Source organism: Hydra viridissima, unplaced genomic scaffold, assembly GCF_058129835.1.
Source record: "Hydra viridissima isolate aposymbiotic clone 2 unplaced genomic scaffold, HvirCarnegie_v1 scaffold_4, whole genome shotgun sequence".
NCBI classification, from domain to species: domain Eukaryota; kingdom Metazoa; phylum Cnidaria; class Hydrozoa; order Anthoathecata; family Hydridae; genus Hydra; species Hydra viridissima.
The window spans coordinates 11910529-11926368 of NW_028324303.1; the positions used below are offsets into that span (position 1 = coordinate 11910529).

Sequence of the window (15840 nt, forward strand, 5' to 3'; positions counted from 1 at the left end):
ATATCAAATTGATCTAACGATAGACACGTTTATGTGTTGCTAAATATATATATTTTTCAAAATAAAATCTCGTTAGAGAAAGAGGTGAACATTTTTTTTTGAGCTTGTTATACGCAAAACGTTTTCAACAAATTCATGCCAAACGACGAGTTGGCCAGCGAGTTGCTCAGTTTAATACACTCATAATGGTTTAACGTTCTTTACTTACGGCGATCAACTTATGGAAATTTGTTTGAGGAAATTCTTTACTACAATTGCATAAACAAAAGGGGAGCCTCCATTCCTTCCCTTTCTCTATCTTCCTCTACAGATTGGAAAAAAGAAAAGTATAAAAGATTTCCTTTTCATTCTTTACATATATTGAAGCGTTTCACTCTAAAAAAAATTTTTTTGTTTTTTTTAAATAAATTCATACCGTTTATGCTTTTGCTGACAATAATAACCATCTTGGTTCTTACGTCACAACTTCCCAAACTTATTACACGATGCACTATAGCTATAAAACTTTTTCAACAACAAAAGATTTTTTTGTAATATTTAAAATTGCTCTAAATTGTATTTACAAATTACATACAATTAATATATTTAACAAAATATAAAGTCTGAAATAAATTTAACGTAAATTGTATTTTAAATTTCAACGTCTTCAATACCACATAAATTTTAAAATAACGACACAAGAAGTGATTTTAAATTAGAGGTGAACTTCACTTGGTAATTGTTGAGAATTAAGGGGGCAAATATCAAAAAAAAAATTTTATACTGTTTTAGCCGTGGGCCTTCGGTAAATAAGAATCATTACATCGAAACTTGAAAATGTAAGCAGATATCAATAAGAATTTAAAAATCAGATTTAAATTTAAACAAAATCTTGATTAAATTTTATAATAAAACATTTAAAATGTATTTAACTTTTTTTAAAAAAGGAAAAAAATTGAAATTAAATTTTAATGGATTTTATTCATAAAAAAGCCCCCCCCCCCCCCGTAAATATCAAAACTAATAATCAATTTAAAATTTTTTGAAAACATCTTGATACTTAGTTCCCACTTTGCAATCTAGAGTAACAAAATACCAAAAACATGGTATGAGTCTATCTAATAAAGTTAGAATTTTTCTCTAGACAACTTTAATACATAAAGTTTTTTAAAAAAATTGTTTTTCTTATCAATACTATTTATCCAAAGATTTTAAAAAAAATTATTTTGCCAATCAATACTATTTATCCAATCAATACTATTTATGAAATCCATACTATTTATGAAATCCATACTATTTATCCAATCAATACAATTTATCCAAAGTGGGGATGATTTAAAACAAGATATCTCCAATTCAATAAAACCTTTAAAGCTGAAATTTTTTCAATTATATTTATAGAAGATAATTAACAATGAAAACACTCTGAAAATTTAAAGTAACCATTTTTTTTCAAACTGAAAATATCATGTTTTAAAATTTGAGAAATTCGTGAAAAATGACAGTTTGATAAAAATGCAAAAAAAAAAGAAAAAAAAAAAAAGAAATTAAAAGCTTTACACATTATTAGTAATAAAAAAAAGGGTAAATTAAAATCCTCCACCTTTATATTGTGGGTCCTTTTTTAGTTCTTTTTCAAGTTATGTATAGCTTTTTGATGGCTCTGAGCTGCTTTCTTCGTAATTTACCCAAATTGCTTGATTTCTTATTCAGTTTTTTAAATCCTGTTAAAGTCTTGTTTACGCAGTCGTCCTGCATAAATATGTTTGGCCGAATACCTTTAATACCATAACCTTTTTAACCTCTTAATGCTTTACGCATTAAATGCTTTAATACCAGAGCTCATACTGAATTCAAAGAAATTTCTACCAATAAAAAAATCTTTTGGACGTCTCTTCCAGATTAAACTTCCATTAAGCATTTAGACTTTCATTGTTATTTTTAGTAACTTCGAAGTACAATTTGCATTCTATAAAGTTGAAATTTTGTAATCATATTTCAAGTTATAGCTTATAAAATAAAAAGAAGCGTACAAGCTTTATTATCAATAAACTTATTGTGATTTAAAAGCTGGAGTAAGTAATTTAAAGATGAAAAATCAGTTGCTATTGTGTTGAATACATATATTTCTTCTAATTCCTTATTTATTTTGTTATACATGATTTTAAAATCGCGTTTTATAAAAAATTTTACATAAAAAAAAATCAATTTTTAAAAAATTAACTTCTTTAAAAAAAATTTAATTAATGGGAATTAACCATAAAAACTTTGAAAACATTGTTGTTCTTTTATAAAAGAACTGTAATGATTATCAAATTTTTCAATATATTGGTGGAGCGTATTCATAATAAAATAGATAAAGGAAGTTAAAAATAGAATCAAGAATAGTTTCGTTTTTCTTTTTTTTTGGTCTGAGTGTGGCAATTCTGTTCGATTCTGCTACACTTTTGTTAAAATTTCCTGAAAAAAACTCAAAAAATATTAATACTTCCTACGTCCTCAGTGTTGTTTTAAAAAGGTTACTTTTTTTCAAGATACCTTATTTTGAAATACGAAAAAAATTTAATACAAAAATTTGTCTATAGACAGCAAGTATCAAATAGAAAAATATTAAAAACTCTGAGTGCTAAAACCTGTTTGGCCGTCATATTTAAAACTGATTAACATCAAAGACCCTTAATGTGTCATACTAATATTTATATATATATTTTAATTATTAGTATGACATATTAAGGGTCTGCGCACCAAACTGTACGTGCGGTGAATGCGGTTAATTTGGTACGATCCCCGCATATGCAATTAACTGCGTATGTGGAATGGTAAATGTTTCCGAACCAAGTGTCACCGACAATGCGGTGACAAATTTTGTCACCGCGGTATGAAATTCGTTGAACCAACGCGGTGAACAAAAAAATTTTATGTGTATTGTGCGTATTTAAAATTAATATTCTCCAATGCGGTGAACATTAAATTTGCATGCGTACGCCAAAGTATGCACGTTGTTTGGCGAAACGATCAGCTTTACGCTAAATATTACAAAAAACTATTTAGCAGTTGCAATTTTTTAGCTCCGTAAAATTGATTAAATTCAAAGTAAATTGGTGTTTCCGCGGAACTTATTTAAATTTAATGGCGCTCGGAAGTATATCTAAGATAAGGCAATATTTCAATAGAGTGCTCTTGCAAGTGGAGAATAAAAATGCTAATGGAAAAGTTAATCTTGATGATGAGAAGCAACCTACTTTGAAACAACAAGTTTGGGGCTATTTTAAGGTTGAACAAAGTAAAAGAGAAAGTTTTATTGCAATCAGTTTTCCACCTCTTAGCTCATCTACCATCCAATGTTGAACATTCAACTAAAGCTGCAGAGCTATTAAAAGACCAAGAAGAACAGAAACGTGAAAATAACGGACCAACATGAAAAGTATGATGAAAGAATGGGTACTGAGAGCTCGCCCTTTGAACAGACCAATTAAAGAAAGGAAGTTGATTGGGCCAGTTCACAATCGGAACATTTAAAGTCAGGGCAAAGGTGTTTAAAACCTGAAATCTTCCATCCAGAGGGAGTGTAACCGTTCCCAAACACTTTTTTCTCAGACCAGAGAATTTGAGCAATCTCCCTCTTCAATGGTGGAAAAACTATTGAAACGAGTCTCCAGTTCCGTTTTAACAGGCTTGGAAATGGTTATGCGTGTTGGTAACATCGACATCCTTGGACAGTGTATCTTCTGCATTTGGCAACAAACATATTGTCAACTGTAAAAGTAAAAGGCAATTCCTCAGCTTCAGACAGCCAGTAATTGGTCTAAATCAATCAAAAGTTAAAAACTTGAGCCACTATTTAATGTGTAAATTGATGGTACACCATATTTGATAAATGTTAAGCTATCAAATTCAAATTGAGCATTATCTGGATTTTTGCAATGTTACATATTATTTAAACTTTGAAACTATAGTAAAAGTAATTTGGCTTAATGTCATTCTGAGCCATTCTCTTTAAGAAAATAAACTTTAATTTCTTCAGGACAAACATTTTTACTTAAAGAAGCAATATTTTTATAAAATAGCGCAATAAATTTAAATTCATTAGATTTTCAAAATTATTGCACCATTTTGTTTGTCAGTGTTCACAGCAAATTGACTGCATTCGTCGTCACCACACCAACAGTGTGGTGACGACGTAAATTTCCGAAGTGCAGTCACAGATAATGCGGAGAAAAAATTGCTTGATGTGGTGCGCAGATTTTTTCTTCTTTCTGAACAACTACAAACAGAATACATTTGCAAAAGATATGGTATACAAATTTAGTTCTCATAACTGGTTTTCGGAGGAACTTGACAGTCTTAAATGTCAGGAAAATAAAATGCTCTTCTTAGAATTTCAGGTCTTTTTTAGAAGTTGATTAAACAAGAACTGAAGTGCACTAAACAACTTTCGACAATTTTTTCTGGATTCATAACTTAAAGACGGATCACACAGCGCTCTGTCTTTTGCAACTTTATCTTTATTTTCATCGGTGTTCATCGCATTTCTGAAAGTGAAAACATTTCCAATTTGTGGTTGAACTTTCATATTTTGTGATTCTTGGTATCGATTTGTTTCGCTCTCCAATTTGTTAATAGAGTTCAGAAATTCACGACCTATCCTCGGAGGCCGCAAACTGTTATCAGTGTCGGTCGTTAGAGGTTCTTTGATCTCATCCACAATTTTCACATTCTCCGTGTATTTGCCTTCGTTAAAAATATTTTTTGTTTGTGCAAGTAGGGGGTAAAACAGCAAAATAAATGATATTGACTTCATGATGCTATTGTAAAAAACCAATATAATATAAATGTAACAAGAATATAATACAACTGAATATTGGAAGATATTGTAAACTTACACTACAAGAAAGCCAACTGTCTTTTAACATCAGCGTTTCTTTTTACCGAGAAGTTGTAACAATTTTAGTTGATGCAATGATACAAACACGTTTTTAAAAAAAGATCTTAGCACTTAGATAATGGTTCAGTTTTTATGTGTAATATGACATAAGACGCAGGTCAACAGATAAACTAAATAAATCTATCAAACTTTTTTGAGATCCGAACATCCCTAAATCGATCTAATCAAGGCAAGTAATACAGATAAAATGTTTTGAGGAATCAAAACCTTGTAAATTTTTTTAGGAATCCATAAATCTTGTAGATTTTTTGAGGAAACAACAAATCTTTGCTGTTTTAAAGGCTTAAAGAGTTCTATTTTAACAAACTTCAAATAACTCAATTTATTTTTAAAAATTTATAAAGAATTTTAAATAAAATGTTTTGAGGAGTTGTTCAAAACTTAATTCTTTTTTTTTCCTCTTCTTTTTCTTCTCCTTTTCATCAGCAAATTTTTTAGTGGTAACTCAAATCACTTGGCTACTTTTTCAAAACTTAATTACTATTTTATTACATGTTAGTCTAAATGCTTGTCTACATTGTTCTTAAGACGTTTTTTACAAAATGTTCACCGAAAAAAATTTCAAGAAACCCTTTCAAAAAGAAGAAACTTTAGAACAAAACAAAATAGACAATTTAACAAAATAGACAACTGAATAAAAAAAAATTTTTTAGGGAGACACTAACCTGGTAGTTTTATGTTGCTTTATCCTCTGCTTTTTAAATATGAAATGCAAAGTTTATATCCTTACTTAGACCTCAAAAAATTATTTTCTGTTATGAAACTTAAAAACAGTTCTTTTATTATCCAGATTTAAATTCAAAAATAGTCTTTCAACACCCACTTCCCCCAGCTAACTATGATTGTATAAGTAAAAACAATTGTAGTATAACCCCCCTGTTTTTAAAAGAACGTAACGGAGCCAAGTAAAATAAACGACAGTACTTCTTGTTGCAAATAATAAAATGGAAACTGATTGGAAGCTGAGTTTTTCAGTTTAAAAAATTCAATATTTTTCGTAATACGTTCATAAGCTATCTTCGCATAGTTTTTTTCGAAAGACCTTTTTTTGTGATTTTCACGCTGATTCGTTCTGACCCCGCGAAAATTTGGAAGGAAAATTTTAAAATTAAAGTTTTCCCTGATGGAGCTATTTTTGGATTCCGGATATTTATATAAATAATCTTTTTAGAATGACCACAATCAAAAAGGTTTTTCTTTTTAAAAGGACATTTGTAAATGCCTTGTATTTATTATGGAATACGATTAAAAATTAAAATACGAGAATTCATTTATTGTAATATACATATTTTGTATTATTATCATTTAATGTTAGGATTTAAATTTTTATTATTAGATTAAAATCAGCAGTAAAAGCTGCCTTTTATCAGCTATTATTACAGAAAAGTTATTATTCTTTAAATCATAACTTTTGAAACCTCTGCGTGCGATGCGAGAGTGAGGTTTACAGAGGAAGTTATATCTTCAGGATACCAAGTTAATTTGCTTACTGAAGAATTACTGAAAATTTTAACTTTTTCGGCCAAACTTTCCATAACATGATATTAATCTCGTAAAAGTTTTTTTTACAATACACGAGCTTAAAGTTATTTTGATACATCTCCCATTTTAAATGTTGGGAGAAAATGAGTTGTTAATTTTTGTAAGTAATTATTACTTTAAAAATACACTTTATTTTTTGATATTTTTTTCTAAATAACTTGTTTAAATATAAGTTATTTAAAGCATAAGTTATTATTTCTTTAAAAAGTAAAGCGAAAGTTTAAAGTAATTTTTACTTTTAGAAAATAATTCAAAACTTTCTCTCAATGTTTAAAATGAGAGATTGAACAAAATAATTCTAACTTCGCGAATAGATGAAAACTTTCCTAGATTTGCTTACAATTCATTTGCTCTTCAATATTCATATTAATGATCATATCAAACATTTTTCGTAAAGAGTTTTCGTATCAAACATTGTATCAAAAACGTGTCATTTTGCTGGTGTAAAGGATTAAGGAAATTTCCCTTCTCCGCTACTATCCCTGACTTTTTCGAATCTCAATAATAATGGCGTGGTGTAATGTTGTTCAATAATCGTGAAACGAAATAAAGCAAGATTTTATTAATTCAAATACATCCTTCTTTAGCATCCTCAACACCCATTGTTTCACACTGATCTTCAAAATCTTGACGTCGTCTTAACTTTTACACTAAATTGAAATTTTCCAAACAAATTTAAATAATTACATTTTTATTGAAGTCTTCATTTTTCAGGTTTGATTAAGTGTTGCAAAAAAATATAACTTAAAAGTATTTTGGGATTCCTTTTAAAAAACTACCTTTCACCTCACCCCATTTCCCCTATCTCCAAATAAAGATGCTGATCTTCAATAAATAACAAACTCTCTCAAAACACCAAATAAATTATTTAAAAATATTAACCGAGGTTAATCTCATTTACTGGCTTCAAATAAAAAAAAATTGTTTAAAAAAAATATATATTCTTATTAAAGGCCTATTTCGGAAAAAATATTTTCTAAAATTTAAAAACACGCGTAAATGATCTAAATCTTACATTAACCCATTTCCGCTGAATGTTGTCTAAAGTTCTATAGTTATTCGCTTCTATCAATTTGCATAACATATTACTTGTTTGTGCTTTGCTACTTGCTACTCATTTCTTTTTAAAACTTTTTTCATATATAAAATCTATAAATATTTTAGTTTATCCATGCACATTCTATATCATATTTAGTTCATTGCGTTTTATTAGAGAACCACAAATTGTAAGGACTTATGCTTAGAAATATTTTTTACAAACGCGAAATATATTGATGATAATTGGAAGAAAAAACAGATCGAGGCTTTAAAAGTTATTACTGTAAAAGTAACCATCAAGCATCGCCGTTTGGAAAAAAAATCATTTCAAGATTAATTTGATTGCTTTTTTAATTCTTGTCTTGATTTTCTCAAGAAATATAAAAACTTTATTTACAACTTCGATGTGTCGAGATTTTTTTGAAAATGTTTTTGAATATTTCATGATAAAGCACGAAAGAAAAAAAACAACTGCTTAGTCTTGGAAAAATAACGAGACAGAATCTTGTTATTTCTTATTAAAAAATTGCATTTCAAAACTTTTTATTTCAAAAAACATCTACTTAGTATGAATATCAACATGTCCATAAATCTTTGCTGTTTTAAAAGCTTAAAGAGTTCTATTTTAACAGGCTTCAGAAAACTTGATTTATTTTTAAAAATTTATATAGAATTTTGTACTTTACTCGTTATTTTTTTTTAATTGAAAAACCAAACGCCAATGCTTAGTAACCATATTAGCCAAACAATTCTTTTTACGCAACAGAACTAATTTTAACCGAATCTCAATAAAAGAAATACGAAATTTGCAATGCTGAAAATTTTTTTTTTTTGTAAATTACAGAATATTATCAGTAAATTCTCGATAACAATTTAGGAAAAGACTCTTATTGCATTTTTTGTTTTTCCATTTACCAGCTTCGTTTTAATTATTGAGTCCAGCGGTTCCATATATCGTTTTGTGCTTCATTCTGAGATTTATTTCTTGAAAAAAAGTCCCATATTGTTTACGCTTTTTTCTTGCAAAGCGCCATCTTTAAGTTCATCATAGACGAGATTTTTAAGCTGTTCTTTGAGCAATTTACTTTCCAAGTCATCAACAGTGGATTCATTGCTTAAAGAATAAGCTGTTTGGTCATCCTGGTCAATGAACTCATTACGCCCAAAGCGCGGTGGTCGGTTTAAGTTGGTTTTATAAAAAACTGCAAAATCAAAATCACCTTGCTGTTGCATTTTGGACTCATCTCTTGGGCGGGCGTTCTGAACGTTTTCTAGTTGAAATTCTCTTCCTGATCGCGGACGAAGAATAAGCGAAGAGGCATACTGTGAAGCCAGATTTTCTCCAACAGGCTTCGCACGAAGAACGGATACGAAGAGAGCGGCAAACAAAATCCCTTCTTTCAACATTTCTTGTTTCTTAACAAATAATATGAAAGCAAAAATGAAGTGAATAAAAACGCTTGAAAAAAATATTACTCGTTTTAAGAAATATTTAACGAGTATTTTATTTACGTTTAGCCTACAAAGGCTTGTTCCGCTGTGAAATAACGAGAAAAAGGTTAAATCAGTCATTTTTGTAATAAGAATACTTCCTACTGTATTGTTAAATCAAATGAATTTTGAGACTTACAAAAGTTCTTTGACCCGAGAATTAACAATATGCGAATTTCAGTTAAAAATATAAACAAGTTCAAAATATAACCAAAGTAGGATTTTCAAATCTTCGAAAAAGTTATACTCGTTACAACTGTTAAAATTCTTTCTTTCTTTTTTTTCTCTTGAGAACTCTCATTTTTTATAGTTCCATGCTTACTTTATTGCAAATTATAATTATTGAAGCGTTTTAAATTCGCCGGCCTTTGTAAACAAAAAGAAATGCTGCCCTTTGCGCTACGGACTTTAGCGTGTTAACAGAAACAATCAAAACACACCAGTCTGTTAAGCCTAATTTTCTCAGCGAAAATTATATCAAAACAACACACGCTAGAAATTAGAAGTGAGCTGAGTGTTATTTAGGAATTACAACAGAATAAAAATGAATGCGAGCAAAAGCGTTTAATCATTAAAGATCATCAAAGGTAACAAAATATTTGCTCCCTCGAAAGTTTTTTTTTTTTTCTAATAAAAGTCTCATCAATAAACCAAGAATGTTTATTCAAATGGATAATTTCGGCAATGAGTTAAAAGCTGTTAAAAGGCGCCGACACAAGCGAACCAAATATTGAAAGAAAAAAGGATACCTTCCAGTTGGAGATGGACTGATAAACGCATAAAAATACTGTTGTGCTAAAATGACATAAGATGATCATCTGGCATCTTAAGCATTCATTTAATCTGTAGCTAAGATGAAAAAGTCCAGCTTTTTTAAAACAAATCTCTGTGATGTATTACATATCAGCACCAATACTGATAAATTCCAATATTTTACTCAAGCGTTATTTTAATCATTTAAAGCGCTATAAATGATTTAAATAATAACATGATATATTTTTGTGTATTTAAATGTGATGATTTTTGGTACAGAAGCCTCAATTTAATACTAAAAACATGTATACCAATTATTGGCATTCCATAAGTCACAGATTCGTATTTACTTTGTCCCAGAGTCTTTTTGGCAAAACATTTTCATCACCGCATTAATTTTTAGTGCGACACCTGAAGGTACTGTTTAACGTACTGAGAGTAGAAAATAAAATTATACTCTCAGTACGTTAAAAATAAAGTGTATAAATAAATACATAATTCCAAAATAAAAAATTTCTGATATTTTGCATACATTCCTTATATGTTAAACTAACAATATAACAAATTTTGACAGGGTTATGTTTGGCAACTCAAAATATCTGATCAAAGTTTAAATATATGTATTGGTGTATATATATAAATATAAATATATATAAATATATATACATATATATATATGTATGTATATATGATAAAATATATACATACATTTTATCATATATACATATATATATATATATATATATATATATATATATATATATATATATATATATATATATATATATATATATATATATATATATATATGTATATATGATAAAATTCGATCACTTTAACTCCTACCACGTCAATTTTTATGAAGTAACGTTATTATTTGGCGATAAAGTTAAAAAGAAGGATGCTTTAAAAATTTACCGAGAATGAAAGTTTGTTGTTTGTTTGTTGAAAGTTTTTTTAACTTAAAAAATTGACTGCTTTAAACTAAGAATGCATTTTCATTTTTTCCTAAAAAGTTCAGTTCTATACAATTTATACACACCTTTAGTTTTCTATACAATCTATACATACCTTTAGTTTTTGGCAGTGAACATTTTAGGAGTTTAATCCAACACAATTGATTCTAGGAAACTTTTATAAACGAAATTGGGATATAAAACGGAAAAAAGAAAAATCGCTTGTTGAGAAGACAAATGTAAGGAAACGTGGCAAAGGAGAAGTTTGTTGATAGAGGTTATTTTAAAACATACTTATTTTAAAGATGAGGTAATGAAAAATGATCTCCAGAGAAAAAAAAAAAAGATGAAAAATAGGAGCAGCAGAGACAAAAATATGGAGGAGGATAAGCTATTAAACTGAATGGATTCAGACAAACAATTTTGTATTCAGGTTTGACGGCTATTCAAATCTATGGTTGGTGAAGGCCAAAGCCTGATTTTTAACGTGTACAACATACTAAAAGCAGTTACTTGAGTCTCAAGTAATGATTATTACTCAATGGAGTTTTTCTTAGTTGTATATAATATAAATACATATCTTTATAAACAGACACACAGGTTTAATATCAATTTACAACAATTTATAAGTTAATTCTATACAATAATATGAAATAAAATCTCAAAATATATTAAGTAAAATTCAATGCTTTAAATAAATTCACAAATAATAGAACAGCTTTAAAAATAAAGCAGGGTTTGAAGTACAAACGCTTTACAAAATATACAAGACAAAATTTTAAAAAATTGCGCGACTTACGAATATTTTTGTTTAAGCCTGTTTGTAACTACCGCTGTCGCTATTATTTCCATCGTTTGAATCATCATCGTTAGCAGAAAAAGCGCGATCTTCCGACTCAGAAATATTAGAAGGATCAGCTTTTTTATTTTCTGCAATGGAATCTTTAAAGTCATCTTGATCTGAAAAAACTTCATCTTCAGAAGGAATGTTGGACTTATTTACTTCTTGATTACTGTTCGCTCTGCTAAGATCGGAGCTTTTTTCACTACTCTTATCATAAGTATCATCAATAGACATCTGCTTTATTGGTGTAATAACCTGATGATTCATAATTGCGTCAAGATCATTTTCATCAATACCTGCGTCCCGTAGTATTTCTTCATACCTACGATTTGCTTTGAGCTTCGCATTTGTCTGCGATTCCTGCTCAAACAATAATGGTCGCATGCTCATCTTCGTATTCACATCATGCAAATATTTTTCATAGTCGCAGCGTCTCTCATAATCTGCTTCTCTATAACAAATAAGAATTAGAATTTTAGAATATTAGCCAAATATATTTTTGAAGGTAAGTGCAATCAGTTCTCTAATTAGTCAGGAAATAAAAAGGAAAATCATAACCCAAATAAAATAACCTAAAACGTTTCAATTTTTCTTCAGTTTCTATTTCACGATTTCTCGCAGGATCCTGTGCTGCCACTTTCTTAACGAGTAGCTTTCGTAAACCTTCGTGCTTCTTTCTCTTCTTCGTTTCTTCTATTGATTTTTTTAAGTTTTCTATCTTATCTTTCTCCAACCTTAATTTTAAACGTTCTTGACGTAAGCGAGCTGTTTCAGTTAAGCTATTGATGAAAACACATAAAAATTATAGAGTAAATTACTTACATGCAATCCTCAAAAAAATTTTGTTAAAGAAAGGTTTGCAACTTCCAGATAAGAACATTTTAAACATTTTATCAGGATAACCTTTATCCTGATATAATGAAAAAAAAAAAAAAAAAAAAAAAATTACAAAGATACCTATAAGAAGGAGATTGCTCAAACTTTACATGAGATGTAGTTAGAGTTCTTTGAGGCGTTCTTTCTCTTTCATTGTTATGTGGTCGAGCTGATGTATAATTTCTTTTTTGTGAAGATGCATTATCTGAAACATTTTTTACAAGCTGCATCTTCTTAAACTTCAATCTTCTTTCTGGTATTTTCATTGTTTTGAGTTCAAAAGGATTGCAAACTGTAGATAAATTTAAATTTTTCTTTTCTTCAAGTTCATTTACAATCTTTTTATGCAAACTTTCAAAATCTGGTATCTCATGATGAACAACAGGTTGAAAACTTTTGCGATGACATGATTCTTTTTTTGAACCCTCTGGTTTTTTCCCTGCCAAATGACGCATGCTACCTCGATTTCTCATATTAGGTGGCAATGAGGAGCTTGCTAAAAGTTCTTGAGCTCTGAGTTTTATCTTTATTTTACGATATTCTTCCTGTTCAGCCATTCTGTCAGCCAAAGACAAATCAAATAGTTGTTCTGGGTAAGGTTTCGCATGAAACTGATTATCTTTCTTTTTTAGATTAACAGCTCCTGTTGAATGGCTTCGTTTCAACTCCTTCTTTGCTTCTTCTCTTTTAATAAATGAAAATGGCCTCTCAGTTGACTTAAGCATTTGTTTTGTAATACTTCTTATGTATTCTCGATTTCTTTCTTGTTGCTCATTAATTTCTTCATAAAGAGGCAAAAATGTGCTTGCAGGAATAGGTGTTGGTACTATTTTCTTATTCAATTCTGCTTCCTCTCTCAGTTGCTTTAATAACAATTCTTCTTCAATTTTTTCAATTTTTTTGGACTTTCTTTTACTTTTACTTTCATCTCGAATAGTCATTTGAAATGGTTCTGGAATAGTAATTGAAGGAGACCAACTTTTACTTTTATGTTGCACAGTCTTGATATAGGGTACATATTCATCAACTGAAAAATTATCCCACATATTTGAAATAACATCATATGACAATGGGCGGCCTCGAAATTCATTATGCTTATAATTTAAACTATTTACATTTTTTTGGGGGACTATTTTAAAATCTCCGTTCAAATCATCTTCAGATGAAGACCACCAAAGACTTGTTTCATTTTCTAGTAAAAAATAAACTTAAAATACTTTTTTTTGTTATAATACAAAGCATAAGAATATAGAATAGCAAAACAATTTACCATATTTTCTGGGAGATACTTCTGAGATTGAGTACCTCACAATAACTAGCTAATTAACTGGTAATTTTCATTTTCAAATAACCTAAATTAAATTGGAGTAATATTTCTTAACTTGGAGAACTCTATCATTCCATACTCATGTTAGAATTAGGCATTGAACATAGATATCCAAATAACTTTCCTATTTCAAAAAAAGTGATTTCATTGTGCTAAGTGGCCAAAATTTTACTTTTTTCCATAAAATTATATTTGACTGCTTCTGGAATCATAAAAATCTCAAAATCACAATTAGCAAACCAGAAAATTAGGTGAAGAACATCCATTCAGAAGTTAACTCTTGAAGTCATCAAGCAATTATAAATCATGCTACAACTCTCAAAAAACAAAACAAATGAGATGGTGTTAATATTTTGTGTACTATTACAATGTTCTGAGGTGTGAATTTGTGGAATCAATGTTCTTAAAAGCGCTTGTCAATGGTTTAGATTGTCATATATGTAGCACCATAAAAATTGATTTAGCAACATTGCTGAACAATACAGAGAAAGCATTCATGCATTGTTTAAATGAAGGTAAAGATTAAGAAACAGGAGATCTAAGGTTTGTATTCATACATATACTTTTATACTAAAAGTCTGTAAAAATATCAATTTGTTTTTTGTATTTATTTGTTTTAGAAGCCAACCTCCCAGTTAAATTTATTATATAATAAAAATATTGTAAATGTAAATTCCAATGCCATAATTTTGATAAGAAAAGAAAAGAATTAAAGGATCCCAAGTTCTTAAATGCTCTGAAGCACTCAACCCATTTTTGATTCTATTAGTTTGCTCAAACTTCAGAAACATTCTTTTCTATAACTAAAGAATTCATACTATTACTTAAAAAAAGTTTCATTGAGGCAACATGACATTAAAACTTAATTCAGTCCTGTGTGAAACTAAAGCTATTTTGAATGTGTATGAGAAATGAATTAATCAGAAGGAAATCTGAAGAAAGCTTTATTGTAAGTAATTAAGAACAACTTTTCTTCAGTAGGTTTACAATAAGTTACAAGAGTTATTATTTTTTTTTTTTTGATAGTACACAACGTTACTTTTATAAACTTATTTCTACTGTCTGTATTTTAAAAAATTATCGAAACCTATTTTACAAAATTTGCTGATGTGAAATATAACTAGAACTATTGGGAAACTCACCTTTTATGTTTTTATAATAGTTTGTAAATTCCTTTGCGCACTTTTTTTTATTTTTTCCAACTTGTGCAATTCCTAAAGAAACATTGTATAGTTTGTCTAATTTTTCTAAAGTTTTTTTATTCTCGTTTTTAAGAAATTGGAGATGGTTAAAAAACTTTTCATCATCTTCAATTAATCTCTTAAGATCTTCTGGATTTGGGGACTCATAAAGAATTTTGCTTTCAGGCTGATTAAAAATTTTTTTTTCAACAGTCTCTTTTAATTTTGAAGTTGATGATCTACTCTGATGGCAATCATCTAATGAATCCTCCACAAAGCTATTTTTATCTTTTATCTTTGATATTGATGATCTATTTTGATGGCAATTATCTAAAGAATCCTCCACAAAACTGTTTTTGTCTTCATTTGCAGAGGATAAAACTTGTTGATGATGAGACAATTTTTCAGAAGCTTGATGAATTGTTTTTTTAGCTTTTCTATCATATTTTGCACTTGAAATTTTCCTTTCAAAAGCATTAGAATTATTACCCAATGCACTAAAGTCAAACAGCTTTCTTTCAAGAAAAGTTGTTGGTAAACCATTTTGTGGGTTCAGTGGTTGAAATATGCATGCATTTCTTTGATTTACTGTGAAATGATTTGACATTTTTTTTTGCAGTTATTGATCCATTTTTGATGTTTTAGCTTTATCTTAACTTTACATTAAGTATCTGAAAAATATAAACAAGAAAATAAACTTCTTCTTAAACTTGTAAAGATTTCTGATTTCCTAAACTTAATATAGTATAGTAATGAACCAAAACATTAATGTCAGTTAGCTGTTAATTATTAATGATTTAAAGTCTCTTTAACTAAATTTATTTTAAAATGAAAAGTGTGTGTGTGTGTGTGTGTCATATATAATTTATATATATATATATATATATATATATATATATATATATATA

At 28.6% G+C, this 15840-nt stretch overlaps 2 protein-coding genes across 2 annotated transcripts; both read right to left on the reverse strand.

The window, feature by feature from the left end:
* Positions 1 to 8314: 8314 nt before the first annotated feature.
* LOC149889924 (uncharacterized) lies at positions 8315 to 9331 on the reverse strand. The gene is made up of 2 exons (XM_090085511.1): positions 9135 to 9331; positions 8315 to 8920 (listed from the first exon to the last, which is right to left on the reverse strand). Exon 2 carries the CDS (start codon positions 8909 to 8911, stop codon positions 8483 to 8485), a length of 429 nt encoding a protein of 142 aa, XP_089941637.1. The 5' UTR covers positions 8912 to 8920; positions 9135 to 9331; the 3' UTR covers positions 8315 to 8482.
* A 1880-nt stretch (positions 9332 to 11211) lies between these two features.
* On the reverse strand, positions 11212 to 15644 carry LOC145182534 (protein FAM161A-like). The gene is made up of 4 exons (XM_090085430.1): positions 14894 to 15644; positions 12506 to 13616; positions 12121 to 12327; positions 11212 to 11999 (listed from the first exon to the last, which is right to left on the reverse strand). Exons 1-4 carry the CDS (start codon positions 15537 to 15539, stop codon positions 11516 to 11518), a joined length of 2448 nt encoding a protein of 815 aa, XP_089941556.1. The 5' UTR covers positions 15540 to 15644; the 3' UTR covers positions 11212 to 11515.
* Between the last annotated feature and the right edge of the window lie 196 nt (positions 15645 to 15840).